Below are 12,325 nucleotides of genomic sequence, written 5' to 3'. Positions count from 1 at the left end.
CAATGAGGGTGAACCTCCTGACTGCAGAGAAAAAAAGTGTGTGTGCCTGAGTGTGTGCGTGTGAGCATAAGCTTGTGAGTGTTAAAGCAGAGTCAGAATCATTTTAATGCCTTGCTTTAGGAGTAACAGCGACAAGACCTCTGTGTTAGACATCTTTTTGTGACCAAATTGAAACTGAAAAAAACAAAAACAACACTGACTTGAACCTGGGTTTAAAAGAGGAATTGCTTTAATATGCGATTTTTATTTAGTCTGACTGACAGTGGAATGTTTTATGTGACGTGTAAAATACTGTATTTTCGGTTCATTATGAATCACGTGAGACGAATTAGCGAGCTTCCACAAGTGTCATCATTTTGACTTCACAGATATACCTCTATAAATGCGGTGCGCAGAGTGAGGTCTCTAACCCAGCTGCCGAGGGGTTTGAGAGAGGGGTAAGCAGCATTAGACCAGTGATCAGGAACCTGGTTATTCAGGAAACTGTTATAGATCTTCTCCATTTCTTCTGACATCACCACTAAACCCGCTATTGCCTTCTGCAGAGTACATAGCGAAGTCTGTATAGAAATGCAAGCACACAAATACAAATCAAGATCAAGAAGCGGGCATATTATTGTAAACAATAATTTATTCATTCTTGTTCGATTGGCTGCTGTAATCAATTCATCATTTGTGGTTTTAAAAAAATACCTTAAGTACACGCAGCAGGAAGTTAAAACGGTCTACTTCCTGTCCGAGCACAGTGGTTAGAGAGTTGACTCTACCATTTGAGTCTTGCAAGAACAGACTCTCCACTGCTGCATCCATATCTAATTTCTCTGCTCAGACACACATACACACATAGGCAAGTCTAAAAACTCATAAACCAATGAAGTGACAACAGACTTGTGTGCAACGAGTTACAGGGTTATGAGACTAACCAGGGATTCTTGCTAAGATAGAGTCAGCCAGCTCATGAACCACCTCATCATTGCTCTTTCCTCCACCTGCTGCAGAGGAGCGGGGCTGGACTTCCAGAATGGTGCTGATTAATGTCATTGTCTCCTGCCTCTGTTTTCAGTGATGGAAAAAAGACCCACATTTGTGTTATATTGTATGTCAGGTGCTCTTTATTTAAAGATGGCTTAAGTCACCTTTATTTATATAGTGCTTTATATGCTGTACACTGACTAAAAGAAGTTTGAGTTTTAGGGTAGAGTAAGTTTCATTATTAAACAAGACAGGAATCATTGATTCAAAAGTCATGGGTTTAATCTAAATTCAGCTGCAAAGTTGAAAGATGAGACAATAGCTTAATTATTATATTATTTATTATTACCTATGCCTATCATACCCAATGATGCAAAATGTGTCAATTATTACAAATTGCATTCTGTCAGGGGCCAAGTTGGGGGACCAGTTTTACATAGTGTGGTTTATGAGGCTGCATTACAAATTTGCTCAGATTTTGTGGATTTATATTATTTAATAACATTTTAGGTGCATTAGGTAGAACAGTTTTGGTTATTGGAAAAAGATTAAAGTAGTTGAATTTTGATGTGATGATAATGGTGGGTATTATGATTTCTGTAGCTGGTCCTCAGTGGAACTTTCTTTGACTTGGGTGGTGGTGTGGAGTATATGCTACCGTAAATGGATTTGGATTGAAAAAAGTCTACTAAACAACTGCTTACATAAGTAATAGTTCCTGGGTCAAATTCTTGGTATTAGTACTAGTTTTGTGTTTTGAGAACTGGATAAAAACCTACTTTAACCAAATACATATAAGGTTACAGCACAAAATTGTACAGAATAAGTTCTAAAATTACTGGACGAAGAAATACTCATATTTCTAGTTTGCTTAGTGTGTTATTCTGTGTATAGTTAAAAGAGAATTACCTGGAAGGCCAAGTTAGCATTTTCATGCATCCCAAAGACCTCTGGATCATCGATCAGTGGCAGATCCTCAATATATTGTTTATATTCAGTCAAGCTGTCTGAATTCGGAGCAAAATAAATCCCTGCACAAAAAGAAAGAATGTCTTGGTTTCTTGGAGGTGAAGTGTGAAATACATACATACACCCCACATGCCCCTTCACTCCTAATGACTTTCCATTAACAGTATTCAAAGGACTCCAGAGGTTAAATTAATCCAAATGTAAAAAGCTACCCAGCCAGTAACATTTATCTAAATGCATAAAAAAGAACATTTTAGCAAAGGTGGCCAATGAAGTCAACATACAAGTACTTGTGATTATAGTTGTCACTGCACATAAAAACTGGGACAGCAGAATGTATTTCAGCATGGGAAAAATACACACTCCATTTTTAATTTACATGACTTGCAAGTCTGAATACCAGATCTGGTATCTGACGCATGTAGCTAAATATGTCCATATTATTTATCATAAGTATGAGAGTGAACTGGTGTATTTTAGGGTAAAATTTCACCCAGAAGTGTGCAGAAATTTATTTTTTTGTGAACCTAATTTGAATTTTTATTATTTAACAAAATAAACCTGATTTAGAGTAGGTATAGCTGTCCTCTAACGTGGCTGGGGAGAAGAAACTCTTGAGTATGGTGCGCAAACATCGCTGATCCCAGGCATCTGTCACCCTTCCTCCATACGTAATCTCACCTAGAGAGATAATAAAACACACACACATAAACACATTCCATTTCAGTGCATGACTGACTGACACCTTGCCAAGAATTAATGAGACAGTTTGACACTGTGTGAAGCTTTCTTAATGAGTCTTTCCCAAAGCCTCTCATAATACCATTACTGGAACATTCTTTTATAGTCCCCACATGCCACCAGCTGCACCATATTTAATATGATATTTAATAACATTTATTTTCACCAGCTGATCGTCTGTAAAATGATGCCTACTTAAACCAATGCATTCCTAAAAAGACTTTTACTTGAAGAGACACTACGTTTTTCTGAGGAATTTCATTTACAACACATTAATATTTATATTTTATTTCTTACATTATTCTTTATTTATACTTGATTATTAATGGATTTCTTAAGCAAACTCACAGAGAAATAGCTGAAAGAAACGTGTGAAAGTGCGGATCAATTGATGCTATAAATAAATACATACTGCAATAAACGCACACACATACCTGTGATGTATATAAGAGCACCCCAGGGTATATGTCCCGTCTGGCAGTAGAGGTTTAGGTTGAGAAGAGCACACTCTCTGTCACTGTCATTGAACTCATAACGGATGTTCCAGCCCAGAGGACCAAATTTCTTTCTCTCCTATACATACATAAAATCATACACACGTACAAGAAAAACACATACAAGCAAATAAAAGTAGGATTTAGAGGATGAGATTTAGTAAGGCCCTCTGATATTCTGCAAATAATTGGCCAATTGTTCAAACTAGATTAATGTTATGTAATGTAAACTTAAAATTTCGAATGATTTCTGTTATAAACATAAGGGAATCCTGGTGGAAAAAAACAAACAAAAAAACTTGCCATCAGAGTTTACACAACAATATTAAGCAGTATAACCATTTTTGGTTTGCTACATTGACAATACACTGATCACTGATAACTACATGGATAACAATAAGAATCAGGGCCCGGTTGCATGAAAGTCCTTAAGTAGGGGTTTGGTGCCTCCCCCTTGGTAGAAATCCCTTAAACCCCCCCAACTAAGGGAACTAATGCAACACTTAAGTAGTTAAGGGAAACCCTTAAGTGACAGCCTTAACTTTTCTTAGGTAAACACTTTTTTTCTTGAAACCCATGTTTCACTTAACCTTACAATTGAGGGTTTTCTTGTCTTAAGGGATTGAAGTTGTTCTTACATGAAATCATAAACACATAAAACTATTTAACAAACAAATATAAAGTTAACCCACAATAAATTTACCATACCCTATAAGTTGCACAAGAGCAAAGTTTCCATCCCATTGTTAATCATATAAACTGCATTAGCGTGCCACACCAGTCCTGCTCATGTTTTATGTCAAGAAAAACAAAGGCTTCTCATACTCCAAACAATAGAATAGAAAGTTCCAAAGAATAGAACCCCCCCCATCACCAGCTACAGACTGAATTTTCAACCCATGAGCCCTGACCTGAATGATGGCGTGGAAGAAACACACTCCAAATATGATCTTCCTCCATTTCCTGCCAAGGATGTGTTCCTCAAAGAAAGTACTGCTGATCTCAGTGAAGGCGCGTCTCACATTGGCACGGAGACCCTTTGGGGGCTCGTTAGTAACCTACCATCACATTAACAAAGGCTCATTAGTTCCTTGGCAACACAAGCATATTAACAAAAAAAAAAAAAATTAGAGCCAAAGACAAAATAGATCTGGTAAAATTCAAAAACTAAGTTACAAACTCTAAAAGTCTGGCTGCTTAAAGACATCCATGTCACTGTACTTCATTATAATGAAACATTGTTTAAGGTCTTATAAACTACTATTGGTTCCAGTGATTTGGTAAAGCTAGGGTTTAATTGATAGGGACGTGAGCACAGGGGTGTTAATGTATTAGGTTGAGAGTGAATAAAATATGAAAGCGCTCCTCCTTGTGAAGTGTTATCTTCTTTTTGCAGGAGTGTGTGACTGTGTTAGTGTGACTAAAATTTTAATTTGATATACATGGAGACATATCCCAGCGCTAGAAGGATGAATGACGTGTAAAGGTAAAAATATGCGAATGTCATCAGCATATGGATGCCATTGACGCTTGAAGCTTCACTCAATATTGATGTATGTTTTCCTTCCCGTAAGATAAAAAATTTGATTAGAAATGCATGTGAATGCTTTCCTGAAAAATCATAACTTGTTTGTGAGCACACATAGAACTTTATGACTACCAGTTTCTAAAGCTTTTAAGTATGTATGAGCAAGTGTGTGTCTTTGCTTTACCTTCACAGAGTTTTGCAATACAGTGACAGGAAACACATTGGTAGGCATGGAGCTAAGAAACAGTCTGAAGTCCTCATGGATAACAGTGTCTGCAAAGGTCATTCAAGAACAGGACAACAGAAAACAGGACAGCAAAAAAGCATTTACATGTGCAACACAGACTCAGTAACACACACTCTGTAGAAGCAGGTGCAAAACAGGTAAGTCTGTCTAAAAACAGAACAATAATTTTTGCACTGAACCATACAAACCAGCACACATACACAAATATAAACATACAAAAACAGTTTATTGTGAATCTAGGCGTTCATTTGACATGTTTATTTGGCAGATCATAATGATCCAGCACTATCAGCTTCATGGACAAGGTTCTGGAGAAATCTGTAACTATAATAAGACATTTTGTTGGATTATTTAATTCTTTAAGCAAGGTTTTCAAGCTTTTTTTCAGCTCTTCTTAATTTGTACATTTACTTAATATTTTAATGGAGGAGAGACAATCAAATAAATATGGTACACTACTGTTTAAAAGTGGGGTTGGTAAGATAATAAAAAAAAAATCAATAATTCTAAAGATGCATTAAATTAAACTTAAAAAGTGTTCTCTATTTCAAATTAATGCTGTTCCCTAGAGCTTTATTTACATCAAAAAATACTGAAAAGATGTATTGCGGTTAAATATTTTTCCCGTAGGTTACACTTTATTTTAAGGTGTTCTTGTTACAGTGTATCATACATTTAAGTACTAAGTAAAAAAAATAATTACATGTACATAATATATGCTTAGGTTTAGGGTTTGTCTGAAGGTTACCTAATTTTTTGTTATTCGATTTTTTTGCATAATTTATTGTTATTATTATAGTAATCTAACATGTATAACAATAGCACATTAAAGTTGTGTCACCATTTTTATAGTAAAAAGAAGAGGTTTTATTCAGCATATTAGAATTATTTCTCTGTATGTAACTGAAGACTGGAGCAAAAATTCAGCTTTGCCATCACAGGAACATGCACATGAGTATTTCAGAAACTGCTGATCTACTGGGATTTTCACGCACAACCATCTCTAGGGTTTATAGAGAATGGTCAGAAAAAGAGAAAATATCCAGTGAGCGGCAGTTCTGTGGGCACAAATGCCTTGTTGATGCTAGAGGTCAGAGGAGAATGGCCAGACTGGTTTGAGCTGATAGAAAGGCAACAGTAACTTAAATAACCACTCGTTACAACCAAGGTATGCAGAAGAGCATCTCTGAATGCACAACACGTCAAACCTAAAGGCAGATGGGCTACAGCAGCAGAAGACCACACCGGGTGCTGCTCCTGTCAGCTAAGAACAGGAAACTGAGGCTCCAATTCGCACAGGCCCACCAAAATTGGACAATAGAAGATTGGAAAAACGTTGCCTGGTCTAATGAGGCTCGATTTCTGCTGCAACATTTGGATGGTAGGGTCAGAATTTGGCATCAACATGAAAGCATGGATCCATCTGGCCTTTTATCAACGGTTCAGGCTGATGGTGGTGGTGTAATGTTGTGAGGGATATTTTCTTGGCACAATTTGGGCACAATACTAGTATAAATACTGTTTTATACGAAATATTAACGATTTACTGTATTTTCGATCTTGATATTAAACAATGAATGACTCTCTTGAAGTTGTAGGGGTCGCTGCTGAAGATCCCTAATTTAAAGAACAAGACTACAAAACAAGACCTCATTTACACACACATACAAACTCACCAGGTTCAGTGAAGGTTTTGATGAGCTCCTCCATTGCCAGCATCCACGACACAGCAAGGTGACAATTTTGCAGGAAGATCCAGTTGCCAGTCTTCAGAGCTTCCATAATCATCCTCTCTGCAATAGGCCCCTGACCCTGACCCAGCGAGATTGATTTCACCCTGCAATATAAGAAATGCTAAATAATTGCGAAGGTTTATACTGTAGGTACTGGATTTGCAAAAGTTTGTCAGATCTATCATTGTTGCTACAATTATTTCAGATACACCCATGCCTAAATTACATATTAACACATACTCACACACAAATGAAATAAACAGCTTTTCTTTTCTAAGAGTGTCTTTGTATTTAAAAGAAAAATTTTTGGCTGTCCAAAACAGTCCTTGACAGTAGGTGAACCTTTTGAAAATGTGTTTCTTGTGGCTTTGTTGGAATGACTAATGAATCAACTGTTCTCATAGTTGGCAAGCAGAAGCGACCGATAGTACCATCCAGGCTCTGGTTTTACGATTTATTGCAAGACTGAAAGTAATGGGAAAACAGGAAATTGGCAGCAGTGTGAGCTAGAAACAGTGTCTTGAATTTAATTCTATCATATTCTGGCAGCCAGAAAACTAGCTGAGCAGAGGCGTGACAAGAAAAAATTACAGAGGGTTAAAAACCATTTGAGCAAAATGATTTTGGAGCCACTCTAGGAATATGGAAGACATATAGCAGATGCTGGTTGGCAAACAAGAATAGAATTCCAGATAACCTGGACGTGAAAATTATTAAAATACTGGTCAAATAAAGCAACTGCTAATTTGGACCTAATAGCATCCCAGGGTGACAGCAGATCATGATACACACCAGGAGTCACTGACTATGTGATCTCTGGGTGAGGGGTGTCATGGCTGAATAAAAGAAGAACTTGTCACAATTACACCTGAGGTGATCACATATGATACGTCAAATGAAATTACTGTATGTGTACTGCTAAAAGTAATGAGCACAGCAATGCTAAAAGAAGCATGGGATCTGAAGTAGAATTATTGTGAAGTGTAGACAAAAGAATAACAGACGTCCAGGCACTGATCCCTGTGGTACCCCAGTTCTGAGCAAGTATTAGCCTTTCTTACAGGAAAACCAAGACAGTGGAAAAACTTTCTTCATAAATATCACATGCTGAAGTTTTTTTTTTTTTGTTAGATTTTGTTGTAAGCTATATGAAACATGTATCACACATTCAATATGAATGAATATACTCAGCAGAACTCAATGTACAAGACTTGTATTTATGTCACGCATGTATGTACTTAAGCGTGTCACTTTACTGGTGACACATGTAAGTACATACACTTGGGAAGTGAGTGAGTGAACAGTGTCGCATTGCATGTACAAGTACCTATCTTGGTATCCTTTCTCATTGGCAAACCGCTGGAATGCTCCCATTGGGTCTGAGCCCGTGCTTAGAATGAAGACCAGGGGAATGGAAGGAGACATGTCTGCATACAGGGTTGCGAGATCCACTGGGGGATTCTCCACAAATTGTTGTCCCAAACCAATGATAACAAACTCAGTCACTGCAAACACGACCTGAAAACACAAAGAGTGAGTGACTTGAAATACATTTCAATGATACTATGCCAGCTGATAATGATACAGTACATAACTCAAGCAGGCATACAAGAAACTTGACACGCACAGGAAAACAGTAACACACGCACGAACAAATCCCAGCTTCTTAATATGAAAGCATATATATGCTGGTATGCTATTAAGCACAACACAGAAACAATAAAACAGCTATAGAGAGTCTTCTGAACAGCTTAAAAACATTACAGTACCATTCAAAAGTCTGGTGTCAGTAAGATTTTTTTACTGTATTCATTAATTCCTTTACTCACTCATTTTGTTTTTATTTTTAAAATAGTAATTCAGCTGAAAAGTCAGAGCTGTGAGATATAACCTCAAATTTGTGAAATATAAACAAAATATAAATTATGATATAAATTATGAGAAATAAAGTGAGAGAGTACTCATGTAGAAAGTTGCAATTACCTTTAGCATCAGTAGTACTTTTCAAATTATAAAAAAAATAATAATAATTTAAGAGGATTTAGACCAGGGTTCCTCAAATCCTACCCTGGAGGTCCAATGCACTGCACAGTTTAGCTCCAACCCTGATAAAACTCACCTAACTGTGATTTTCTGATGATCCTGAAGACATTGATTAGCATGCTCAGGTGTGTTTGATTAGGGTTAAAGCAAAAATCTGCAGGAAAATGGATCTCGTGGTCCAGTTTGAGATTTAGACAATTGTGATATTTATAGTCACATTTGTGAGATATTAACTAAAACAAATTACAAACTTGCAGAATCTGTGCTGCTCAAAAAGTCTTAGAAAAAAGTTACACAAAACATGTGTGTCAAAACGCAGTGCTTAGGAATGATAAAAACATTACAAAAAACATTGACATTGATGAATAGTACTTTGTGTGAAAGTTCTTAAAACTTGTAGTAAATTCTTTTAACTTGACACAGTATCTTAAATACGCTGTGTTCATGCATTTTTCATTCATTGGAATGAAAAACACATTCTGTGTGAATGGCCCTTTATATAGTAAGCCTTTTTTCTTTTTTTATTTCTTTACCTTCTCCTCCATAAAACTCTTGATGAGGATGAGTTTCTGGAAGGCCCCAAGTCGCTGGTTCCAGTGACCTCTCACCTGTGGCTGTTTCTCAGAGGGTATGTTTTCTGAGAAAGAAGGAATGTCAGTAACATGCCCGTCCCACTGTTCAGGGTTTACTGTTACCTCTAGCTGCCCTGAGAAAAAGAGACAAGAAAAAATAGCATCAAGATAAGAATTGCTGTACAATTTCCATTTTGTGATTGATGCTTTTCAAGACACTATGTATGAGCCAGCAATGTTTTAATACAACATGAAGAATATACCTAGTTTGACAGATATAGGTGTGGATATAATCTCCTTTTTAATGCCATTAAAGCATGGTAGTCGGTCTTCTAGATTACAGCAAGTCTCCCAAGTAAAATCAGACAACCACCGCACTTCTGGCTTCTCTGGCAATTCCTGCAGTGGGAAACAGGAGTGTTATCGTCAAAAATGAGTGTTATCGTCAAAAATGTGTGCGTGTGTTTGTGAGTAAGGCTGTATAAGCAATATTTTATCATATCGATACATGTCAGAAGCCATCAAACAGCATGAATTGAGATTAGGGACTTTGATCAAGCAACAAGTCATAACTGATTTGAGTACAAAAATGATGACAAACATTGGAGTAGGCTGAAATATATAACCATCAGAAGAAATTTAGTTACAAGAAGTGATGGAGGGCATATTGAATTATTACACTTGGAATCTCTTCTTCTCTTATTTCTCTCTCTCTAAAAATTTCCATCCTTTCCTTCCTAAATCATATTAACATTCTATAATGAGAGGTTAATAAATAAAGGAACAAAAAATATGTGTCAATGTTTATAAAATGTCATGAATTATTATTTTTTTTACTTAATGGAACCTCTCATTAATATATTTAAATCACATTTTTTTTAAATCAATGTTAATATAAGGTGTACGTGGTTGGCAGGACATCGATATGTGGTTGAACGTGTTACATGATGTAGCATGTTTCCTTGAGGTTACCTAGGTGTTCTAAATGGAAAGATTTAAGCCTAATCCATGTCCCTAAATAGTACTGGAATCAAGTTTAATATTTAGGGTTACCCGTGAGCAATAGCAACAGAGATGCTTTCAGAACAGAACTACACTCAGTTTACTGGAATACAGACAAAAACACAATGCTTCAATGCACACTAAAACAATATAACAGTGTGGGGCATTCGAGAGATGCCTTTTTAATGGGGGCAGAGACTGCAGGCCCCTGAGGAAAGGGAAAAATTAGAAAACAGTTCTACAATCTAACAATTATCACAATTAAATGCCATTCATGACTTGTAGAAGGATAATTGCCTTCTACGAAATTAGAATAAAACTTGCATACATAAGTACCTACACACAAACACACACACACACACACACACACACACACACACACACACACACACACACACAGGTGTTCTTTCTTTCTCTGTTATCACATATGCCTTTTCAACATCCCTGACCTTCTCCATGCCTCCAGCTCCTCGCAGAAAGTACTGCCACTCCTGCTGAGAGATCTCTCCCCTCTGCATCATGATCTCCACGCACAGCATGAAGCTGTAGATGGCCTTGTGCTGTTCAAAAAGGCCACGGGACACATTCTTGTAGGCACTCAGCAAAGTCTGATTCAACAGGATCTGCAGTCTCATGCTCAGATCTCTGTGCTTCTCTGATGACTCAATAGTGTTGTTGAACAACTGCAAACAAATTTTAGGGAAATTTTGATGGAATACGTGAATTGATAAAATATCACTTTGAATCATACAACTATACATACATACTGTAACGTACACATTTCTGATCAAAAGTCTGGGGTCTGTAAATATTTTATAATATTACCATTTTTGTTGTATTTTTGCAGCCTCTGTGAGCATTAGACACTTGTGAAAGTATTTTAAAAATCCTAACTTTTATTAGTATTGTATAAATAAAGCATTTTTTTTCTTAAATTACTTAATCGATATTTTTCTTACATTGAGTCTTAAAGTAATATTCTAGAATGTCTGCTCAAGATTGAAATTACCTGTTTAAAGTACTTTAGGGAAAACTGGTACATGGGGTCAATCTCAGACAGGCTGGCAATGACAAAGTACATGATGGAGCCACGTGTGGCAACAGGGCGATACTTTTCTCTGGCTGCGTTGATCATCTCCTCTGTCGTCTCCGCCTCCACCAGCCGAGATTTAATGGCCTGAGATGTCACCTGTGCAAGAGAAAAGAGGATAAATTGTCAGCAGATTTGCTTCATGTCAAATGTAAGTGTTATACTCCAAACAGAGACAAATGTAATGACTCGACAGCTTGATGTGTTTATAAAGCATCTTAAAATGCAAAAGGAGCTATAAAGCCATCCCTGCTGACAGCAGTATCAGTGTCGCAGAGATACATGGAACTGTAGCAGAGGTGTCAGACAGAGACAGAGCTGTTTTTGTCTTTAAGATGGATACTTCATTCATTGCCGGCCCTTTCGTTCATCTATCAATCTATCCGTACCTCCCATTCAGGCTTTCATTACTCTCTGTGGGCGGCGGAAGGTTGACAATCTGTGCCTCTGATCCTTCTGCTTGCTCAAATTTGGCACAAACATACTATGTCAGGGGAATTTCCTAAAAATGAATTGTGCCAAGTGAAAGTGCCATTTATTATTAAGTGGCATCTACGCTAGTTTTGCACTGATTCACTAAAGAAATTATGCAGATCAATGAAGCAGTACAATTGCTAAAACACTACACATGAACATGACACAAATGTAGTGTACTATAAATGTAGATGAGAATGTTTTTCTATAGTTTTAAATGGAAATTTACAGAAATTATTCAAAAATATGGTATAATGCTCGTGTTGAGTTACTTGTGATGGTGACACTAGAGGAAACATGACATTTGTTTTTCCATTTCCAAATCCTCAAAAGAAAAAGATTAAAATGTGTCAGCCCTCATTCCCAAATGTTCACATAATCTTTTAGGTGACTGTGAAGTTTGTATTGTTTGTGAGGTAAACCTCTGCTTTTTGTATGCCGCCGTCATTAGCATAGTAGA

The 12,325-nt window shown here is 36.9% G+C and overlaps 1 protein-coding gene across 1 annotated transcript in view; it reads right to left on the bottom strand.

Moving 5' to 3' along the window:
• The window catches only part of dnah6 (dynein, axonemal, heavy chain 6), a 65,197-nt gene that overhangs the window by 2,855 nt on the left and 50,017 nt on the right, over positions 1–12,325 (bottom strand). The window contains exons 62-75 of the mRNA XM_043244081.1: positions 11,311–11,490; positions 10,751–10,984; positions 9,563–9,698; positions 9,261–9,433; positions 8,012–8,202; positions 6,628–6,788; positions 4,889–4,977; positions 4,088–4,234; positions 3,117–3,255; positions 2,503–2,622; positions 1,882–2,003; positions 924–1,053; positions 694–821; positions 375–560 (exon numbers count right to left, since the gene is read on the bottom strand). Coding sequence (XP_043100016.1) covers positions 375–560; positions 694–821; positions 924–1,053; positions 1,882–2,003; positions 2,503–2,622; positions 3,117–3,255; positions 4,088–4,234; positions 4,889–4,977; positions 6,628–6,788; positions 8,012–8,202; positions 9,261–9,433; positions 9,563–9,698; positions 10,751–10,984; positions 11,311–11,490 — 2,136 coding nt within the window. The remainder of the gene's footprint in view (positions 1–374; positions 561–693; positions 822–923; positions 1,054–1,881; positions 2,004–2,502; positions 2,623–3,116; positions 3,256–4,087; positions 4,235–4,888; positions 4,978–6,627; positions 6,789–8,011; positions 8,203–9,260; positions 9,434–9,562; positions 9,699–10,750; positions 10,985–11,310; positions 11,491–12,325) is intronic.

The sequence above is a fragment of the Puntigrus tetrazona genome, chromosome 1 (assembly GCF_018831695.1).
Source record: "Puntigrus tetrazona isolate hp1 chromosome 1, ASM1883169v1, whole genome shotgun sequence".
NCBI lineage: Eukaryota > Metazoa > Chordata > Actinopteri > Cypriniformes > Cyprinidae > Puntigrus > Puntigrus tetrazona.
The sequence above is the reverse complement of the archived record's forward strand: the minus strand, read 5'-3'. Positions and strand labels throughout refer to the sequence as shown.